The sequence below is a fragment of the Mirounga leonina genome, unplaced genomic scaffold (assembly GCF_011800145.1).
Source record: "Mirounga leonina isolate KUSES-001 unplaced genomic scaffold, KU_Mleo_1.0 Mir_268, whole genome shotgun sequence".
Classification (NCBI taxonomy): domain Eukaryota; kingdom Metazoa; phylum Chordata; class Mammalia; order Carnivora; family Phocidae; genus Mirounga; species Mirounga leonina.
The window spans coordinates 415,663-438,177 of record NW_023270649.1 but is presented as its reverse complement, the minus strand read 5'-3'; the positions used below and the strand labels follow the sequence as shown (position 1 = coordinate 438,177).

The following is a 22,515-nucleotide window of genomic DNA, read 5'->3' as shown; positions in this document are numbered from 1 at the left end:
GCTTGCCAGGAGAGGGGCGCCGCCACGGGGGTGCAGCTTGGACTGGAGTGAGGTGGGGTGGACATTCCGTCCACCGCCATTGGCAGAGCAGGGGGGAGCATCCGAGGCTCGGGAGACCCACCCCCCTCGTGCAGGATGCCGACCCACTCAGGTGGCGGAGTTTGCACCGTCACCAATATATGTCCTGGATCCGCCTGCTGGTCCTGTGAACGCTACGGAAACCCCGTCCGGCCCAGCCCTGTGGTTCAGGGATCGTGAAAAAACCACAGTGAGCGGCATCCCTATCCGGCCAACCACGAAAGGACACCCCTGTTCCCTCAAGAAGGTGTCGTTTCTCTGAATCCTAGCAATTTGGGGAGTGGCTCCCAGGACGCGTGCGCATCACATGCTTCATCTAGTAAAGCACACCCAGCGCACAACATCCGGAGACTCTGGAACCTTCCCCCAGGACACAATCTGTCGCTGCCTCGCACAACACACAGCGGAAGGAAGGAAAACTCAAATCCGTAAGGAAAGCCTAAAGGGAACGACAACGTCTCACCAGAACTCCGTGTTGCCAAACTGGGGCAATATCCATCCTAAAAGTACTCTTTGGCCAAGGTTTCGGGAAAAAAGAAAAAAAGAAAAAAGAAAAAGAAAAGGCATTCGAGGCTCAACCCATCTCGGCAAATAAAACTCCGAGCTTAGTGCCCATGAAAACCAGCCCACAGCTCGAGCAGCATGCTTGGGCACCCACCTCAGCCTTCGCGGAGGTTTGACTACCCAATACTCTTGCATCCAATGGCGTGAAAACGCAGCCCTCCCCAACACGCTATCTGCGTGATGCCACTCACTGAGCCCAACACGCCGGCCCACACACTATGTGGAAGTAACGTGCATGACTTGGAAAGGGGTCTCGTTTTGAGCAGAAAACACCGGCAACAACCCAAAGGCATCCGCCTTGCACGTTTAATTTCTTACGCCCTGCAGAAAAATGAGTCAAAACCACAGCGCACGCGTGCACATGGGTGAGCACGATGCCCTGGCTCTGGGGTGATGAGGACCTGGCGGACCGGGGACGCACACACATCCCGTCCCTGGCGTCCTCTGCATCCCGCAAGAAAGGAAGTGGGACACAGAGCTGCAGTGTGAGGAGTGGACCCCCCCCCCCAACTCAACTGAGAATCCCATCTGCTTGTCTCTCTCAGACTTTCTGGGAGAAAGAAGAGGCTGCAGTCACGGGCCACGGGTCACGCTTGCAGAGAGTCTCCGCGACTGTGTTCCAGGTGGACCCACGAGGCCAGCCACTCTCCACAGTAAATGCCACCCATACGGTTTGCTGGCTTGGTTCTGTTCTGGGGGGCGTCCCATTTGTGAGGGTTATACCCGGCTCACTTTCCATGTTAAATCAGACAAAAGAAAGCAAAAAAAAAAAAGGCAAAAACAAGCATCAGGTGTCCCCCATCCAGCAGGGCTCATGATACCAGCCTCCCAGCAGGGTCAGGAGCATGCAGCTCTATGTTAAGACTTCATATTCTGCCAGGATCCTATCCCGTGTCTTTCTGCTCACGCGCAGTGAGTTTTCTGTTGGGGAGGGAGTGGTTATGAGGACTCTGTTCAGATAAAAAAAATTATTATAAGCTTTTTTGGAAAAAAAAAGTAAGGATGTACACATTTTACCTGCAACCTTTGCCAAGTGTTAAATTTTAGGACGAATGCCACTAGCTTTAAAGGGTTTGAAATGCATTGTTTGCATTTAAAGGAAAATTCCAGCTTATTTATAGGACCTTCTTCTTCTTTTTTTTTTTTTTTAACTCACAGCTGTTTAGAAGCAAGACTGCACATACGAGGCTAACTCTATAATGCCATTAATGTCTGGGGGGGAAAAAAAGTTGCAAGCGATTTAAAAATCCTGACCGTGCTTTCTTCTTCTCTCTGTCATTTTAGAGCTTTACTGAAATTTCCAAAAAATAAAAATTAAAAAAAATTTTAAAAAGCTGAAGGGGCCTTTTGATTTGTATTAAGAGTTTCAGATGACAGAAATGAGACATGTCCAAATGCATCCACAGTTCAGCTCCGTGAAAAGGTAGAAAATGTTCCCTTACATGGAAGGAAAAAAAAATTATTTTTTTCCTTGGAAAAATATACCAAAGTTCAGGGGTAAAGGAAAGAACATCGCCAACACCAAATCTGGAAAGGTCAAAAGCTGTTTTGGAATGAGAGTGAATAACCGGAGAAGTTCAGGAAACGCTAGGGGATGGCCAGTGAGGCGCTGGTGGGAATGATGGAGGAAGCGGCTTCCGTTTTCTGGGCAGGCCTGGGTGACTAAGGCAAAAACACATGCGTAGTATCTTCAAGGTAGACCAGCCCAGCACTGCGGCTCGGCACCCCCTTCCCCTACACTACATGCAGAGCACATTGCCCCCAACTCGGGGCATCACTGGGGACCCTCACGCTTTGGTTCTGTCGTTTCCAGCGAGTTTCCCACTCCATACCAACTTCTAGAAAATAATTTACTATTTGGTGCTTTCCCAATCGGTGGGGGCCGTGGAGAGGGGTGCAGGGAGGACGCAGGGAGAAAGAAGAAATCATACCTGGAACGGACTAACCGCTACAAAACGTGAGCTTAAAACTCACGGCCTGGAGGACGTGTGTTAGCCTCTTTTCCCAGAAACATCTCAGCCGCAGGCTTCACATCCTGGCTTTCCCCCCCACCCCACCCCCGGCCCCCGGGGGTCCTGCTTTATCACATGCCACACACCTCAACTCCTCCAGATCCAGAGCACACTACACCCCACCCCCCATCCTTTTGGCGATGGGCCCCAGTCGGCCAGGCCCGCAGCATGCAGGAGAAGGTAATGCCCTTACAAGTCCGAAGCTGACGGGGTCAAGAGTGCACGGCTATTTTTTTTTTTTAAATCTATAACATTTACAGTATTGCACTTTACTGCACTTAATTGCATTTCACTAAACTTAATGCTGCATCAGTATTATACCTTAAAACCACGCGCCCCGGGTCTCTATGCAAGTTATTTGCGTCTGAATTCTGTAAAACAGCCCCCCCCCCCCAAAAAAAAGTCAATTCGGGAATCAAACACTGGAAAAGTTATAAAGTCGCCTGCTCTATGGCACAAGAAGGAATCCTAAACTCGGTGCTTTGGGGGACAAACGTGTGCATGAAAACCGTGCTCGTAATCCAGGTCCCCTCTAAAAAAATACGGTGACAACGTGGGAGATTGGGGTCTCCCCGACCCCCCCCCACCTTGTCCCGAGGTCGGCAGATGCATTTCCTTATTGCTGCAGAGCACGGGCCCCTAATCTGGCAGGGGGAAGTCCACGTTGCAATCCATTCGCATCCCGCACCTCCTCCTCCTCGGATGAAAACAACTTCGTGGCAGCGCGTAAAACTGTTAGCGACCAAGAATTGGCATCTTCGGCGGAGACCAGCCCCAGATCTTCTTGCGTAATCGACTCTATGATCTTCGAAAGGTGTGTAAGGGGCCGCATGCACGGGGTAGGAACGCCGGCCACAGAGGAGGGCGCGCGGGGCTCCACGTGGCCGAGGGTCCCGGGACGCACAGACCGCGGGCCGAGGGTCCCGGGACGCACAGACCGCGGGCCGAGGGCTGCGTCAGCTGGTCTGGCCGTCACCTGCTCTCTTCCGCAGTCTCTGCGAGCGTCTGCAGGGGTCGTGAGGTCCCGGGAGGCCCCCCCCTGGGCCGGTGGTGGGCCCCGGGAAGCCCCAGGCGGGGAGGCCGCTGCGCCAGGGCCCGCGCCCTCGCTCCAAGCCGTCGGCGCGGCCTTCGCGGGGCGCGCAGGATTCGAGCGCCGGACGCAGCGCGGGCGGGCTCGTGGGGGCCGGCGGGCGGCGGGTCAGAGCCCCAGGGCCTCGGCGTGCTTGCGCGCCTTGAGCCGCAGGTCGGCGATGCTGGAGTTCTTGCTGTTGCTCTTGGCGGCGGCGGCCACGACAGCCGCGGCCGAGGCCGACTCGGCCAGCGACGCGATGGGCAGCCCGAAGGGCGGCGGCGGGAACATCAGGTAGGGCGCGTGCGCCGCCAGGTGCGGATGCAGGTGCGGGTGCGCATGCGCCACGCCTTCCAGCTGCAGCTGCGCCTGGACCTGGGAGGGCAGACTTGGCACGTTAGGACGGCTGAGCAGCTGGGCTTTCCCGCCCGGCGGAGCCCTGGGAGCCCCCTTCCCGCACCCCGCGGACCACCACCCAGCCTCCAGCAGCCAGGGCAGTCGGAACTGTCCTCTGGACACCCGCGAACGCCGGGGCCCCTGACTGCCGTGCGCAAGGAGAGCTGCAGAATGCGAACAGACCTCACACCCGCCCACCCCTGGGGCGCCCACACCCGTGTGCTCGGCAGCATCCCCTCCTCACGAAAGCCTCATTTCCCTGAACTGGTGACATGTCCCCGAGTCGGGCTCTGGGCGCCTCTTTACTACCCCCTCCCAGGGGCGTCTCTGAGTCCATGAGGAGCATGGCGACAGGTCCGTGCTCCAAGGGCCGAATTTCAGCAAAGACCCCATGGCTGACCCCAAGTCGGGGCAGCAGTTCTGCAATGCAGAGAGACGGCCCCTCCCTGGGGAAAGGATGGAGCGGGGGCGGGGACGGAAGATGGGCCCCGCGAGCGGAGTGGGCGAGGCCAAATGAGAGGGACCCTGCGCATGCCCTGGACGCCCTTAACCGCTTGGGGCACCTTGAGTCCAAGAGCACAAGGCTCGAGCACCCACTCTAAGTCTCGGGTGTCTATTCATTGACCCCACCACCACCACCCATGCCCTAGCTGAGCCGCAGAGGCCCCTAGCAAACACGGATCCAAATATAAACCCAGGCCTGATCCTCGGAGCAAAACCGCTCGGTGCAGTGGTGGCCACGCCTCGGCTCCCCCCAGAGCACCCCTGCTCCCCCGGCGTATGCGCTCTACGTCCCCCAACGTTGGGGCCCCAACGGGAGCACCCCCAAGTCCTGCGCTGGGGCGAGGCAGAGAACGCGTGGGCTCTGCGCTCTCACCCTGGGCCTCCCCCACGCAGCTTCCACCATCCACCAGGAGCTGGCCCCAAGCAGGGTGCAGCCCTGGGGCCTTCTGACACCCTAGCCACCCCACGTCCACGCAGAGCAGCTTTGCGCACGGGGATCCTGAGATCCTGAGCCCCAGGATCCCAGCTCTGAGTTGGAGAGCGAGGCCCAGCTACAGCGGGGTGCACACACCTCCCCTTGAGGCCATGGGGCAGGCCGGCTGGGGTTTGGGTATACACGCAGGGCCTCACACCCAAGTGCGAGAATCCCCGCCCCTCCATTCCCAACCAGGCAGCCTGGGTGGGTGGGATTTTTTTTTTTTTTTTTCTCACTCCAGTTTTTGTAAAATTGTGTTTGGGTTTCTCTCCTGGCCCTCCCAAAGGTGAGTCTTAGAGTTTTACAGCGTGATTTTAATACGTGCCAACGGGTCTATAAATGCCCCCTTGTAAAGGCGGCAGCCTTTCTTCCGCGGGGGCGGGAGCAGCCGGGGGAAGCAGGACGCCAGGGAGGCGGGGAGGTGGCGGCCCCCGCGCGCAGCTCACAAGGAAGAAAAACGGGCTACCTGTTGGAAAGGCATTCGCAGGGCGCCCATGTTGACGTAGGGCGCCACCCTGCAGGCGTCCAGGTGGCTGGCGGTGCCCAGGATAACGCCTGCAAGGGAAGAAAGGAGCCATGAAGCCCGCCAGGGTCCTCTGCGCACCCCGGCGGCCGCTGCACGCGCTGCCCACCTCCACTGTCAGCCTCCGCACCACCCACCTTTATGCATCTGGTTCTCCTGCTTGCGGCACTTGGCTCGTCGGTTCTGGAACCAAACCTGAGGACAGAGCAGACAGACGCGCGCAGCCCCGTGAGCCTGCCGGCCTCCTCCGAAGCTGGGGCTTCTCGCCCCCACGACGGCAGGCGCGGTGGCGCGGGGGGCGCGCGCCGTTCCCAAGGCGCCAAGGCGCAGAGGCTGGTGCGACTCAGGGCGCAATAGAGCTCTCTCCCGCGCCCCCTCCTTTCCCAACCCAGCCCCACCATACCTGGCGACCTAGAGCTGGGAATTCCCAAACTCACTTCTGGGACCTGTCTGTTCCCCAAGGTGAGCCTCAACATCCACATCGAGTGAAGGAGTGCAGGGCGGATTCGAGAACTTTCCATGATCAGTGTGGGCATTCCCTGCTCCACTCTGCCAGCCCCTGGGAGAGCCTGACCTTCCCCTCTGAAACCTCAGCTGCCAACGAAGGGGGCACACAGGCTGATAAGTAGCTTCAACTGCAACCTCTTCCCCAGTCGAACTCGGGACACCCCGGCTCCAGAAACTTCCATGCCCTCCTTGGAAGCCTGGAGGGTCCCCGTTAATATTAAGGAGTCATGAACATCCTGGATCCAGAAAGGCGGGGGCACGCTCATAATTTCAGGCACCAGCTTCTCTAAAAAAAAAAAAAAAATCTAATTCTTGGAGAAAGGATATCTGTGCGACCCTCCCCAGTTCAGCTAGATGCACAGGTCTGATGTCAAAATTTGGGTGCACAGGATTTCACCCCCCAAAAAGCCTCCTCCCTGCTCCCCAAGGTCACACACTCCCTCTCTCCTCCCGACAGCTCTGGTCCTTGGACACCGTTGCCCTCCGGCTCTGCCTGACGAAATCTGGAGGCCCCTCCCCCCAAATTCTTAGCCACTGAATTTTCCCTAACGTTTTCTCCTCCGGAAGCTCTCCTGCCACTCTCACTGACCTTCTTGGCCGAGATGGTGGTCAGTGACCACGCGGAATAATTGGCACAAAGAAACCCTTCCCTTGGGCTACTCTGCCCGGGTGCCTGAGGACCCACTGCTCCAAGCAGGGCGGGGGGCTGTCCCCCCTCCAGACCCCCACCACGCACGGGGAGACCGCGGCACACCCGGGAGACTGGAAACCTTCACTTTTCCTTCCCAGACTCTTAAGAGGAGGCTTTTTATCCACAGCTGAGCCATCACCCGCCTGGAGAACTGGCTTTCCAGAAGGTTCCAAAGCTCATGCCAATGGGCTACAGGGAGCTTGGAAAAGTTTAAGCTTCTTCCCCTGAAAAGTAATCCCCAAATTGTCACCCCTCTCCCTCTGCACCCGAGTCCAAGTCCACAAACCTTCCCTTGCATTTGCAAAGCCTGCACTGACATTCCTCCTCTCCTCCCCACACACACAACAAGCCTCCACCTCCCCCCCCCCCCCCCCCCCCGCATCACCACCACCCCTGGTCGAACTGGACCCCTTTGGACCCGGTCCTGAGCTCCTCCCTCTCCTCGGGGTCGGACCCAGTCCTCAGGAGAGCAAACTCTGCGCCCTGGAAGGGCATTTTTCAAAAACAGAATCCTCTTGAAATCTGGCAAGCAAAGCTCACTTTCCTTTCAGCGCCGTCGTGTGGTGGGGGTGTGGGGGGTTGGGGGGGCAATGCGATTATGAAGAATAAAAGTGATGAATTAGCCAGTGCGCGAAGCGATAATAAATCAGTCTTGGGGTGATTCACGATCAATTCCAATTAGTCCTGAATATGCTAAGTAAAGTGCACTACACTGGTTAAGCGGTTATATCTTCATTAAGGGCCACTCACTGATTTCTTTCACAAATGGTGTAATCTGATTTCTTTTTGATTTCCATTACAGACAGTGAATAATGACATTTAATTTAGCTCTGCGCCATAAACCCAAAGATATTTGTTGTAATTAAATTACCTCGTGCTCCTCACTGTGGTCTCATAACTTTCCATTATAACCCTGACAGCTGCGTGATATGAGGTGCCACGGTGACAGTAAAAATAAAAGGTTAATAAGGACCAGTTTCCATAGGATCCCCAATTTATTTACAGCAAATTTCCACACTAAATTGAAACTCTATCCTTTAACAACACGGGACGGGCTGTACCGAAAAGGATTACCGAACACTTCGGAGACAGGAATAAACCAGAGGCCCTTCTTGCCCCCCTGCTCCCGCCACCCCCACCCCAGACCTCCGCACCTTCTGCGGGATGACCCATTCATTTTAACTAATTGATTTTTATGAGCCCGTCTGCCGCCCCTTTACCCTGCGATTCTCGTCCCCGTGGCCAAAACAAAATGATTTCTTCTATTTTATTCCCATGTTTGTTTTTATTATTATTTACAGTCATTAAATTTTAATTCACCTCTGGATGGATATAGCCACTCACATCTCTCTCCCCCACCCCCGTCCTCACCCCCCCCCTTTATATTTTAGGGCTTTCTCAAGATCTGCAAGCACCCAAGAACCAATTTCCTGCCACTCCGTCCCTCCTGCTAAGGTGTTACTCCGTAATAGACTGCTGAAAGAAATAGTGTAGAATTAAATTAGAAGTAATTTATTTTTATAGAAACAGTACATCAAGGCCTGGGAGATATTACAGATCCCAGGCAGAAAGACACCGGGAAGATGACATAAAAGTTGATGTCCCCTTCAGCGAAAGTTTAATCTTTTCATTAATTTATACGGTGCAGCCCCATCCATCTTCCCCGAGAAGGGTGGCCAGCAGGAAAAGACACCCTCAGCCGTAGCCACCTCTCTTCGCTGGGGCCACAGATGAGCTAACCGCCTGGACCCTCAGGGAAGAGGTTGGCCGGGGCTACTCTGAGGGCGCGGGGCGGGGGGGTCCCACCTTGCAGCGAGATTCTGTGTCCGCTGCTTCTGCGGACAAGAGCTGAACAAGGCTGAGGAATATTGCATTTCAAGCTAAGAAAGCCTATTATTTATGGCAGCCGCTTGGGAGATGGAAAGGGGGCTGGGATCAAAAAAAATTGTTTTTCAAATTAAAAATTTCGTAAAACACTATCTATAACACACGTTTGTGTTTTCGTTTCCTAAGTCAACTGGGGGCGGGGGGAGTGGTGTTTGAATGTGTTGATCTTCTAAGCAGCGGGGAAACCCAGGCCTTCAAAGCGCTGGGATTTTCACGGCCACCCCCCTCCCCGCTTGACAATATTAATTCCGTTTATTTAAAACCGGTCCCCAGAGCCCGGGGATGCTGACCCCCTTTCCTTCTCTCCCTGGCGCTTCTATCCTACTCCGAGCCTTGAGGAGGGAGCTTCCAGGCCCGACCTCCCAGGCGGGGTCTGCACCATCCCGGAGGAAGCGAGCTGGAAGCCGATCTTTGCCACCCATTAATGCATTAATAAATTTAAGGGAACGTTCCTCATGCCCGGGAAAGGCTTGCCAGAGCGTCCCTTCCGCGCACGTGCTGTGCACGCCCAGGGCCCCCCGCCGACAGTGGCTTGCCAGATGGGGCATCATGAATTCATGCGCCCGCGCCCCCCCCCGCCCCGCGCCCCGCGCGCCCAGGCTAATCCGGCCCCGCGCGGGCTGCAGCCGCGCTCATCAAGATGCCCAGTGTGCGCGCCTCCCCCCACCTCGTCCCTCGCCTCCCCTCCCTGGAGTGGGAGGGAGGGGGCTGAGGGCCGCGGCACCGAGGAGGAGAGGAACAGAACCAGTGGAAAGAGGTGAAGAGGCGTCCCAGTTCCCCACCACCTGGACGTGGAGGGCGGCCCGCTCAGGCAGGGCAGTCGCCCTTCGTACGAGCCGTGCGACCCGCCTGCGAGGGCCGCACCCGAAAGGCCCGGCGCGCCAGCCCGCTCCCAGTCTCCCCGCGCTCGGGGAAGGGGCCTGCAGCCGGGGCCGAGCTGCCGCGCTCGCTCGGGGGTCCCGGCGAGGCCCGGGTGGCGGGGGCCGGCCCCGCGCGCTCCTACCTGCACACGCGCCTCCGAGAGCCCCAGGCGCTGGCTGAGCTCCTCGCGCATGAAGGCGTCAGGGTAGTGGGTCTCGTCGAAGAGCCGCTCCAGCTCGTTGAGCTGCTCGAGCGTGAAGTTGGTGCGACTACGCCTCTGTTTCAGCTTCGTCTGGCCGTCTTCGTCCTCCGACTTCACGTCCTCGCGCTTCTCCTTGCACTCGTAGATACCTGCGGGCGGGCCGAGGGCACAGGGCTGAGGGCGCAGGGCTCCCCCGGCGCGCCCTGCCCGTCCCTGCCTGCCAGGGCCCGCGGGGCCGTGCGCCCGAGACAGGGGCCCGCGGTGCGGGCTTTTGTGCCGCGCGGCTAAAATCGAAGTGTGTGCCTGCGGAGCAAGGGGCCCCGGCGGCAAAGGCGCCCTGACGGGGGGCGCTGCGTCAGGTCGATAAAGCGGACTCCACGGAACACACGCTCTTTGGTAATAACTCGGGCATTGGCGGCGCCGTGTTTCTTGGCCTAGTCTTGCCATGGCTTCCTTAATTTTTCCACTTTGCCTCTTGACATATTGATATACCCTAACTTTCTCCCCCGCCCCGCCCCGCCTCTCCGGAGTGGGGTGTTAAATATTATTTTAAGTCCAAGAAGTTTGGGCAGAGTGGCCCGAGTGTCGGCCCCGCGGAGGGTGTGCGGCGGGCCCAGGCCACGCTGGGGTCCAAGCCCGGGAACCCTGCTGCCCCCCGCTGCTAGGCAGCGGGACAGGGGCCGCGCCAGGCGGGTCGGATCCTCCCTCGGAGGAGGCCGAGGAGCTGAGCGCACGCGGCCCCCACCCTGGTCTCTTCTTCAGACTCCAAGAGCAAAACTCCTATCCTAGCACAGCATGGTGTCTGGGGGGAGGTGCAATGGGACAAGACACCCTCTGCTTGCAGTCTCTCTCTGTTGCACATATATTGACACGCGGTGCAGCACACATCCCACCAGGGCACCGACAGTGGTACTTTCTTAGTCCAAAAACGATGATAGCATCTCTATTTCCTGGCGGGAGGGGGCTCCAGCATCGGGTAAGAAGCTGCACCTCCCCGGCGCCTGGGTCTCCCGCTGCTTTCTCTGCATCAGGGAACCTACTGGACACAGGCACAGAGCATCTCTGCGCCCTAATTAGATGTCCCCTGCTGTCAAGAAGACGCCAGCCTTTAGGAGGCTCTAGCCAAAGAGCCCCCAGGTCTGAAGCAGAGAAGGGGTCTGCATGACTCAGCCCAGAAACTTACCAAGAGGGAAAGACCGAAAGCGGCTGTGGGGAGAGGGGTAATCCTGCTCCCCTGCTCCCCCAGTCAGGATCCCTGAGCTGGACACCAGAAGCTCAGTCCTGAGTCTGCCTCCTGAGCAGCATCGGGACCCCTGAGCATGGGGCACTTAACCCCAGCTTGGATTTTTAAATTCCCTTCCACCTCCTGAAAGCATCGCATTTCCAAAAACACCCCATTTCTTCCCAGTCGTAAATCCTGTCCTAGAGGCACCCCCCCCCCCTCTTCCTTCCTCCCTGTCTCTGAAGTCTGACCCCAGGGATTGATCCCAGCTGAGAAGCTGGCCTTCAAAGTCCTTAAGAACCCGCGGCAGGCTTTGCAAAATCCACAGTCCCTTCCTCGGCAACGCGGGACCCACTGTGCAGGAGCCTAAGACCTCCGGGTTTCTGCTGGAACCCCAAGATCTCCCACACTTCCATCTGGCTCCCATCTTACCAATACAGCCTGGGGTTCAGCCCTGCAAGGGGTCTGTACACCCAGCCGAAGGGGGGAAAGGCACAGCTGAGAGGCAACCCTGTTCTGTTCTCTCCTTTTTCAAAGGCCTTGACTGCACTGCACTCTCTTTCCGAGGCCCCCTTTTCCGGGGTCCGCTGCCTCAGCAATCAGGCTGAAAGGAGGCAGGCGGGACAAGGAGGGGCCTGACCTCTAGGAAGGACTTGGGGGGAACTGGTCAGGAGCCATGGAGGTCAGCCCTGGGTGCTGTCATGTAGAACTTCAGTGTAGGCCCTGAGTCGCACCCAGCTGACAGCTGTGTCTTCATTAAAGCCAACTCTGTATGAATTATAGAGTCAGGGGTACCCGGCAGTGCCCAAGGGGGGCACCCTGAGGTAAGACAGGTCCGGCCCAGGCCACCTGGGCGGCCAGCGGTCAGGGGCGGATCTGTAAGCCTCTGGCAGCTTGCTGCTTCCACGGGTCAAGGCCTCTGAAAGACATCTGGGTCATCGGCAACGTTTCAAGGCCATGGCCCAGGACTCTGCCACTCGGAGACCCCAAGTGTAGGGTCCCAAAGAGCAGGAGACGTGGGCTTCCTGAGTCGGGGGAGGTGTGGGGGGGGTGCGGAGGTCTACTTGTAGGGGGACCATCACGCTGACAGCGAGTGGAACAGGGCCGGCGGAGGCGAATGGTAAGCCTCTGTATTTCCTCTTTGTAATGAAAAATAGACATTCCGAGCAGTTTCAAACTGTGCCCCCTGAGAAATCCAGCCCATTTTATGCCTCTGATTTACCGCTGCTGGTTGCCCTGTTTGCTCAGAGATCCCCGGGGTTGGGATAACCCCTGCCCAGCTGGGAGAGCCCCCATAAACTTGCCGTGTCCCCCCCGCCCCATTCAGCAACAGGGCGAACCGCGGCGAACGTTATCTGGAAGGGAAGGAGGCCCAGGCCCAGGACGCGCCGTCCACCCGCCGCAGGGCCGGCTTCTGACAGCCTGGGGTCGGAGCGGCCGCGCGCGCCCCGCCACGAGCTTCCCAGGGCCCCTCACTTCGCGTCCAGACCCTGGCCACCTGCGGGCGCGGGAGTGGTTTTAATTTAGAGGCCCGCGTCAGCCCAGATCAAGTCTCAAGGTTCAAGGGGAAAGTTTTCCCTAAGAGGAAAACAGCGCGGAGAGGATTGGGCAGGCAGGAGCGGAGACTGCGAGCCTTAGCTCCGGGCCCACCCGCCAGCTCGCCCTCAACGCCTGCCCGTTTCAAAGGCTCGGGACGCGGGGAGGGGGTGGGCGCTGCGAGAGATGCGTGTGGATCTCTCCTCGCGCGCTCTGGGGAGTCGACTCAGGCAGGCCGGCAGACAGGCAACGCGCCCAACAGCGCCTGCAGCCGACCTCGGTTTTCAGGCACATCCGCCCGATGGACCCCAACCCGGGAAAGTTCCCGCTGCGACGTCCGGTGCCAACGCCCAGGGGAAGCCAGTCGTCAGGCAGCGCCTGGCCCCAGCCCCTGCTCATCCTCGGCCCCCCCGGCCTCCCTTCCCGTATCCGCGTTTCCTTTCTTTCTTACGCAAAGACTGGCGATGCGTTGCCGGGGCCTTTCCGTCCGAGCGCGGCCGTAAATGCAGAGTTTGGGGTGGAATTCTGAGCGAGCCGCGGCGCCCGGGGCCTCCCCGCGCGCGGAGCGAGGGCCAGGCGGGCAGGCTCGGTGGCGAGGAGACGCGGTCCCCGGGAGGGGCCCGCCGCGGCGTCCGGCGCGAGCTTACCTTCCGCAGCCCTCCCCGTGCCGAACTCTTTCAGTTTGTCCTTGTCGCTGTCCACGTGGTCCTTAAACAGATGCACCGGACAGTGGCCACTGCCCTCGGTAATGTCCTGGAGGCTGGATTCCGAGCTCCCCAGCTCCCGGGAGCGCGCCAGTCCGCTCTCCAAAACTTCCCTGTACGAGATCGAATCCTTCTTGCCGCCGCCGCTACTCTCCTTGCTTTTCTGGTCAAAAGACTTGGATACAAAAGCCGTGAGTTCCTCCATGGCTGCGCGGGGCTGCGGGGTCCGCAGGGCTCGGCGCGGCTGGCTGGGAGCCGGGCTGTGGTCCGCACGCCTCCCCGCGCGGAGACGACTTGTCCGTGCGAGGGCAGATCCTTCCTGCTGTTATTTATGCCTTTCAATTTGAGATCTCACTATTTATACGCGGCCACGTCCGCCCAACCCCCAGCGCTCCCTGTCTGCAGCAATTAGGGCTCCGGGCTCGGCGGCGGGGGCACGCAGAGATGCTATCTCTCCCCCACCTCCAGTCCGGCAATTGGCTTCCTGTTCATTTCATCACTGCTGGGCGTCTGAGCACCTTGGTGCGGAGAGGTAAAGATCCGATTTTTTTGAAGGGAGAGCGCGCGCGCGCGCCAGCAGGCGCAGGCGCCAGCGCCCCAAACAGGTATCCGCATTCGCTCAATGCGTGGCGGAAAGCAAACTCGAGGAGGAGTTTATCGATGGTGAGGTCCTCGCCGGCCCGCGCGGCCAGGAGAACAGCCAGCCCCGCGCCCGGGAACCCGTCTCCGCAAGATGTGTCGGTCCGCGCGCGCGGCAATGCAGGGAGAGACGCCGAGGGGACCCCGGGCGACGGTGACGCGCGATCCACAGACGAGAATCCGCTGCAACGCTGAGATGTGGTTGGATTGCGGGCCGGACCTGGCGGCGCGGCCCGCGGAGCGAGCGGTTGGAACTGGGGTGCGCGGTGTGGCCGGTAAACAGCTCGAGGACCCCGAAAGGGGGAGGAACGGGGCCCGCGCGTACCCGAGCGTGGACGCCGGAACCTCGGCGGCGGCGGCGAAAAGCGGCTCGCAGACCTCGGAGGGGCCGGCGCCGCGGAGGCCGGGGACTGGGGCGCGGCCGGGCCGCGTGCACCCGGAGCGCGGGGGGTCCGGACTCAGAGACGGCCACGGCTGGCGCGGAGAGAGACCTGGTTTGTAAACAGCGGTCCTCTGGGCGCCGAGGCAGCCTTCTCTAGAGCCGTGCAGGGAAGCTGGTGTCTACGATATTTATTTGGGGGGAAATAGAGATATTTCTGGTTGTGCCACGCTTTGCCTCGCGCCTGTTCCAAGGCTGAGAAGGACCCAGTTTCTCAGCGGGTTTACACTCCCGGAAGTCAAGCATGTCATCCTGTCTGCAAATTTCCATCTGCAAATAAAGTTGACTTCCCCCCCTTCCCCTCTTTTATCTGTCAGATCGCCTCGTCTCTCCTCCACCCCCTTCCCCACCCCTCCCACCCCCGCAGGAGTCGGGACCCGGCTCTCGGCGGCGGCGTGCAGGGGAGGGGGGCGCTGCTGGTTTTTGGAGGAGCTCGTTTTGCATGTTCGGAAGGCAGTCCCCGCTCGGAGTGTTTGTGAATCGGAGCCCAGGATCGGGCCACCCTCGGCGGTACCCGGCGTTCCGTCCAGCGCGGAACTTCTCCGCCGGCGGGAGGGAAAGGGCACGATTTCTCCGGACATCGTGGGGCCTGCGCCCAGTCACTCGGGGGTGCCTCGGTCTGGGGAGGGGCAGGGGGTGTCCTACCCTCCAGACGCGGGGAGGAGGAGGAGACCGGAGTTGGAGGAGTAGACCTGCTCCTTCCCCGCGACCCTCCCTCCTCCCCTCCCTCTCTGCTTCCTGCCCTCCTGACTTTCCCCCTCCTTCCCCCCATTTCTCCTCCTGTCCCGGCGCCCTCGTCCTTCCTCGGGGAGCTCTGCGCCGGCGCTTCTCCGCGTGGCCCAGGCTGCTCTGCCCGGCGTGCAGCGGGCCCGGAGCTGGGGGATTCAGAGGCCGCCGCCTCCTCCGGACTTCAAAAGCGCGAGGCTTAGAAGCCTTTCCAACTTAACAAACAGGTCTTTGTCACCGCGGCCCTCTAATCAAAGCGGAGGCGCACAGATATCACACAGAATTACAAATAGCCCCTCATGCATTATGCATGCAGCGGGTCGGCGGGGGAAACGTCGAGGGCTTGCACGTCGAGGGCTTGCGCCCCGAGCGCGGTGCGCAGGGCGCATGGGGTGAGGGCGCCGGGCGGCCCCGGAGTTGACAGTCCTCACCCCCGCTGAGCCCCCACCCCCACCCCTGCCACCCCACGGGGTCTGCAGACCCCCCACCCCCCAGCTGAACTCTGTTCCAGGTAGACCGAACAGTGAGGGCCCAGGGAAGCAGAAGAGAGAGACAGAGACAGAGAAGCAGGTTGTGGGGGCGACACTCTGGACCACAGCAACTTTCTCCAGTTGTCCTGGGCAGGGAACTTGTCCTCTTCCCATCTCCCCACTTCAGAGCCCCCTCCCACTCCCACCAACCCCAGGTGGGGAGGCCAGCTCCCCAGGGACCCAGTGCTGGAAACCCTGCCCACCCCTCCCAGAACCTTCCCTGTCCCTTCTCAGCAACCCCCGGGGTCCCCGAGGGCCTGGGCCTTGCAAGGCCTGAGCTTCCTCCGCAGGGAACAGGGGGTTGAGACCCAAACCTTCAGCCCAGGACCCCCTGCAGGGATGCTCCCCACGTCCTACCTCCTCAGGTCCCACCCCTACCTAACAGGGAACCCTGCCCCAACCAGCTTCTGGCAGCCTCCTGCAATCTCCGCGACAGGCACTGGATCGGGACTCTGCATATTCAAGATCCTTAAACTCGAGAAAAACTAAACCTCCTCCCACCCCTCACCGCCCATACACCTCTGCAGCTCCACCTTGGGTGCCCACTGCACCGCAGACAAATGGGTTCAAAATAACCCTTCGGAAAAGAAACCGAGTCCACGGCTAGCTTCTCTTCTCCACCTGGAAGGCCTTGCCTCTGCTGAGAGCGACTGGCTGTCGCCGTTCTACAAAATCAAACTTTCTGTTGATGAGGAGCCAAGTGGCAACCTCTCTGACTGTTGGGGGCAGTCCCCTGAAACCCACGCCCCTCTCCATCCAGGAGCGCACCAGGCGCTTTGACATATTGCCCCTTCAGAGACAGAGACCCAAACAGCAAAGCGTGGAGTTAGTCCTCCTATTTTCGCCTAGGCAATGAGTGTTCGCACCACATACTTCTGCTAATTCAGGACATGGCCCGAGGCCGCTGGGTGGGCACGCTTTATGAAATGTTACATTTACATTTCCGCTCGGGCGACTGCGGGCGGGAGGGGAGGGTACAGACCCTCCTGGGCTGGCTGGGGCCTCCGCATAAGGGGAGCTTGTCTGAGCTTCTAGAGAGCTTCTCCCAGAAAGAAGGAGCACCAAGAACAGAGGAGAGAACAGACTTCTTAAAATCCTAACGTGTCTTGTGAGAATGTAGATGCTTTCAAGTGTGCAGTGCATTTTTCCCCCCCAAGTCTTAAAGAAGAAACGGTTTCAGGGAAGTTTGTGGATAGAAACGAAAGCCCATCTCTTTCCTTGACAACAACAAAAAAGAAGTCGTGAGGGGGGGCAGGAGGGAGCAGAAGAGGCGGATCTGGTTTCTGGAAGAAAAGAGAAGTTCCGAAGTTTGAGTTCGCCAAATGCTCCGCACACCGCGCGTGCAGCTCGCGCGGGTCCTGGGTTCGCGTCCGGGAGTCTCTGCGCGCCCGCCTCGCGCGCGCCCGCGCGCCCCGCGGCCCAGAAACCCCCGCGGACGCGGGCTGCCTGGGTCGTGAATGCCTGACCCGCTCCTATACGCGCGCTGTTTCCATCCTGTTCCAGCTGCGGAAGCACGAGGAAACAAAACGCAATACAAGTAAATAAAAATGCCAGACCTGGACGAAGGGTCCTGGCCAACCGGGAGGAGGTTGAAGGGTCACTAACACAAGGGTTAGCTCCTGCAGCTTGGAGGCGTGGGCTTCCACCCGTGGTGTCTGTTGGCCCAAGTCCCCGACACTGTCCCATCCGCGCCAGCCTCCCACCCGTGAGCGAGAAGAGAGCGTGGCCACCCCGGGAGCGGTTCTCAGCCCGCCCGCCCGCACGAACCCACGGGAGGCCAGCGCCCTCATCCCAGAGTGGGGGCTCCCTCCTCCCTGCTAGCTGCGCACGGGACACGGGAACGGGGTCCCTCCTACCGGAGCAGGCCTCCCTGAATTCCAACTACCCCCCACCCGGACGAGCCCGTGGACAGCTCGAAGCCAGGCCTGCAGCGGCTGGAGCCGGACGTGTTGCAGCGCCCACCCCGAGTTTACCCCAGCTCTTCAGCTTCAGGCCAGCCTGGCAGGCTCCCAGCCGGCCTCCCGGCCTGGGCAGGTCTAGAAAGCTCCCCCAAGCCCCTCAGGAGCGGCAGGAAACCGAGCAAACCTGCCTCGCCCTCCGCGTCCCGCTGGCCCGGCACAGTGGTGATGATTGGTTGATGGTGCTGGTGAGGAGGATTTCTCCTCTTCTCAACTCTTTTCCCCAACTGCAGAAAAGAAAGGGGCCACTAGACTTCTTAGCTGTCGTACCCACCAGGGACCCCGATCTGCAAGGCACAGTGCGTAAGCTTGGATGTCCAGCCCGAGCCCCCCAGACACCTAGGAGGAGATGCTGTGGACACAGCTGACCCCGGTAACCACGGTGCCTTGTGCCACCAGGCCCCTTCTGGGGCATGGCAGGTGCGGACAGACCTCAGGGACAGACTAAAGACAGCCGGAGAACAGGGACATGGGCATTTTCCGATTTTACCAAACGATCTTGCTGTGCGCCAGATAGGTTCATTTTAATAAGTGGACGGTGCTGTTTACGGCTCTCTCCTGTTCTCTTACACTTACAATGCCAGGGGGAAGGAGGTTAGGAATATTCAAATATTTAGTATTTCATTTACTTCCTTCCTAAAAGGAATGGCTTGAATTTTTTCACTTAGAGCCCAGAAAACACAGGTCTTCCCGATCGGAATGTATTTACCTTAAGTCAAACTTCATGCTCTTAGCTCTTAATAGCTGAGCAGCGTTTCGCAGCTTCTAGGGCCCCCACCCCCAGTGGGAGGGCGGGGGACCCCCGGGCAGACCCTCTTCCCCACACCCCGCCACCTCAGGACCCCTGAGGTTCATCCTTGGCTCCCAGGACACGGAGGAAGCATATTTCAAGGAGTGTGTCTTCAGCCTGGCCGGCCTACTTTCTCAGCATGTAATTCGGAAGACAATTTCTATTAATAATAAGAAGGGAGGGGGTGTTAATGGTTTTCGCTGAAGAGCCAGCCTTTTTAACAACAATGAACCCCTCCTCACACATTAAATATTTATAAGGATCGATCAGAAGTGCAGGATTTTACAGATGTGCAAACACACTTCATAGAGAGGCTCCTTATTTTTTTTTCCCACTTCTCCCTTTTAAATTTAGAAACCTGCGTTTGTATTCCGTCCTATGGTGTTTATTGATTTACACAAACATCCGTGTTTCAAATGCGAGGCTAACAGATTTTCATTACGGTGGGCTCTGTTAATCCAGCTTGTGAATGGATAAGATTGATCCTGTCCACAAATGCGACGTGTATAATATTAATAAAGGTTGCCGTGAGGCTGGATTTGCTCTCTCCTCTCCAGAGGGGAGGCTGTCTCTGTGCTTCCGAGGGCCCACCCAGAAAACATACTTTTGGTAATGGGTGTGGGTGTGTGTGTGTTTTCCCCAATTTGTCTCACTTTTGCTGCAAAACCCCAGGATTTATTTTTTGGGGGGCGGGGAGATTTCTAAAATAGCACTTATTGCAAAAATGCATGTTTAACAATACATATCCTAACAGGGAATGCTGTTTGCTTTCTATGGGATTTTATTATCATTATTATTATTATTATTATTATTATTATTATTATTATTATTTCTTCCCCATGTACTTTGTAACATATGGTGGACATTAAAACTCTTTGCTTTCAGATTTAATCACAGGACCCCTGCTCTCTGTTTTATTTAAGAAAAACATTATTTTTTTTTTTCAGGGAGCAAAGCAGTTTACCACGAAGGACATCTAAAGAGGGCCGTTTTCTGGAGACCACCGTTAAACAAACAATGCGGCGGTCTCCTTCGTGATGAATACATTAAGCGCTTGGCAGGGAGCAGTTCCTGCAGTAATTAATGTTCCAGGAATAAATCTTGGGCTTGTATTTTGATTTTCACTCTCATTTCTGGCATAGGGCCTCCAAGAGAGAGGACAGGGGAAGAGTGAGTCCTATCTGCCTCCTGCCCGCGCCCCCCACCCCCCAACCTGGATGGGCCTTCCTTTTACACAGGGGCTAGCGAGGGCTTGGAAATCAGCTCCAACCCAAATGGGCTCAAAATCTTTTGCCTTTTCTCTCCAAGTCCAAAATGCACCTGAAAGGAGTGAATACCTCTCATGCCCACAGCCGTGGAGAGAGACTTTTTTTTCTTTCGGAAGTTAGCAGCCCCTGGGCCGGGACCTTCTGCAGACAGTTACTCGCACCTGCGTGGCAGTGAGCGGACGCTGGGCCCCAGGCTTCCCCCCCGGGCGCAAGCAGCGCGCATAGGGCGCTGTCCCCGCGGGCCGTCCTGGACCGATGCCCCGCGCTGCCCTGCGCGCCCAGGCTCTGCGCAGCGTCCCCGGGAGGGGACATAACTCATATTTGTGTAGTCAGCGTCAGCAGACAAGGCCACGGCTCCCGGACCGCGTCCACCTGCCCGAAGTTTGCAAAACGTTCCACAGACTGCGACTGTCCCCAGCTCCGAAGAAGACCAACTGTACCCTGGTGGGATCCGCACACGCGCGACCCTTGCGCTCCAGGGAGGATGTTCCCCACTGGCCATCGACTGCCCTATGCCTTGTCTTTGGAAAAATAGTCCAGGCAAGGAAACTCCGCCCTCTAGAAGGCAAGCATTAATTAACTGGCCAATTTGTGCAGAAGGAAGGCCCCTCAGTACTCCACCTCCTGGGGCTGCCGTGGTACCGAACTTCCCCCCTCGGGACGTAGGCTGAAGTTTACGTGCCAACCGCGGCGCGTTCAGGAAAGACAGGTCGTCTGGGTGGATGAGCGTCAGGGCTCTGGGGGCCCCCCCAAGACTGCTTTGGGGCCGGCCTACCTCCCCAGCATGGAAGCGCTCGCGCCCCTGGGGTCCCAAAGCAACCTCACTCCATGATTGACTCATAAGTCGGTCACCCAGCTTGTTCTCGGCCCCCCCCACACACACACACTGGCCCCCCAGCTCACTGTCACACAGCTGGGCTGCCATTCCTCGCCGCTGGGCCACCACCCAAGGGTCGCTCTCCTCCCCGACTGGTGGGCTTACCACTCAGCAGGGCCTTGGTGGGGACGGGGCTTGTGCCACCCCCCTCTCCTAGGCCTATGCACCCACCCCCACTAAGCAAGCGTCAGCCTGACCGCCCAGGGTTGCCTGTGGGGGGCCAGGGGTGTGCCCCCGGCCCTTCGGGACCTGGGGAGTTTGCTGGCCACTGGAGAAGCAGGGTAGGGCAGAGCACTGGGTGTCTCGAGGCCGGAGGGGGTGAAGGCAGGAGCGGGAGGCGCAGGGATGTGGGGGCGTAGGGGTCCCGGCGCCGCTCGGCTAATTGGGTAGCGGAGGCGCATGCCAGGCCCGAGTGCGGGGGAGGGGCCCCGGGGCAACGCCGGGGAGGGACGCGCCCCGCTCCCAGCCGTTGGCCCTTCCACCCGCGGCTCAGCCTCCTGGCCTGAGGCGAAGCTTGGGGCTAGACCCGGCTGGACACCCGCCAGGAGCCCACCTCGGCGCTCAGCACCGCCCCCTCTTCGCCAACGGAGACGGCCGCGCGCGGGGGAGGGGGAGCGCCGGGGTGGGGGAAGGGAGCGCGAGCCCAAGACCTCTCCGTAGGCGCGGATTTCGGGGAAAGGGGGCGCCGCGTCTCCACCCTGGAGCAGCGCAGGGAGGGGTTCCGGGAGGCCTGGGCGGGAGGCCTGGGCGGATCGGGAGGGTCCGAGGGGGAGGGGGCGCTGTCCTGCGCACGACTCAGCCCCTTGGGCAGACGAAGCCAGCTCCCCATTTCTGCCCTTGAAGGCCTGGGCGTGGGTCCTGCTGCGTCCCACTCCCCGCAGGGGGCCTGGGGGCCTGAGTGAGGAAGGTAGCTGCCCCCATAATGGCCCCGAGGCTCCTTCCAGCCCGGAGGGCTTGGGGTGTGTGGGGAGCTGGGCCTTCCCTCCGTGGCGGGCGCGGGCCTGGCTTGCATTCACTTCATTCATTCCTTCATTCACCCACCTCTGTGTCGGTCCCTGGCCCCCAGAGGAGACCCCTTCACCGCTGACACCTGCCAACAAGGGGAGGCTGGCTCGCGCCCACCGGGGTCTGCTCCACCTTCAGCCTTGGTTCTCAGGATGGGAGGGAGCAGGTCTCAGGGGAGGCAAACAGATGCCAAGGTGATGGTGGGATCTGGGCACAGAAAAAGCCCCAACCACCCAACTCTGTAATGCCAGGGTCCTCCCCGTGGCCTGGGGTTTGCGTGAGGACTACAAAGCCAGCCTTGGGGGTTGCAGGCGAGGAGGGGTTCCCAAGAGCAGAAGGGAGAGGAAGGGAAGGCAAGGGGCTTTGGGCACGCGTGTGGACCCCCAGCGTTTCAGTGGCTTCGTGGTACAGCTGCAGGTCACCAGAGGTGCCTCCCCTTGGCGTGCTTCTGGACCCTGTCTTCCTGACATTGGAGAGGTTGTAACAGGCCCGGAGCGGGGCTTGCTTAGGGCACCCCCAAGGCCACAGGTACACCTGGTAAACAATGGAGGACGACTCAGAGGCCAGGGCTGTCTCCTCCACCAGGAGGAGGTCAAGGGGTGCCCACATCAGCCCACACCAACCCCTCAGCAGCACACATCGGGTCGCCGGTGGGGGGGGGCGGTGATTTTGACAACACTTGGTTCTGCAGCGATGTTCAGAGTGTCACCAGTAAGACCCCTTCTTTCCAGCTGGACTCATGTGGCAATGATCAGGTCTCCAAAGTGGGGAAGAAAGCAGTCCCTTCCTCTGACCACTCCCCCCACGCTGGCTTCAGACCTGCCCCCTGGAGCATGTCTTTGAAGAAAAGATGCTCTGTATGGATTCTTTCTGTTGCCAGCAAGTACTTAGTGAGCACTGTGGTAGGCAGAGCTGTGCCCCCCACCCACAGACGTCCACACCCTCATCCCTTACATGGCAAAAGGGACTTCACGGAGTGATTAAAGAGGGACCGTGAGAAGGGGACACAATCCTGCATCATCTGGTGGGCCCCATCTAATCACATGGACTCT

General features: G+C 59.0%; 1 protein-coding gene across 1 annotated transcript; it reads right to left on the bottom strand.

Moving 5' to 3' along the window:
- Nucleotides 1-3,852: 3,852 nt before the first annotated feature.
- SHOX (short stature homeobox) lies at nucleotides 3,853-13,436 on the bottom strand. Its single transcript, XM_035029617.1, has 5 exons — nucleotides 13,175-13,436; nucleotides 9,710-9,918; nucleotides 5,759-5,816; nucleotides 5,565-5,653; nucleotides 3,853-4,098 (listed from the first exon to the last, which is right to left on the bottom strand). The coding sequence occupies exons 1-5, from the start codon at nucleotides 13,434-13,436 to the stop codon at nucleotides 3,853-3,855; spliced, it is 864 nt and encodes a 287-aa protein (XP_034885508.1).
- Nucleotides 13,437-22,515: the final 9,079 nt, after the last annotated feature.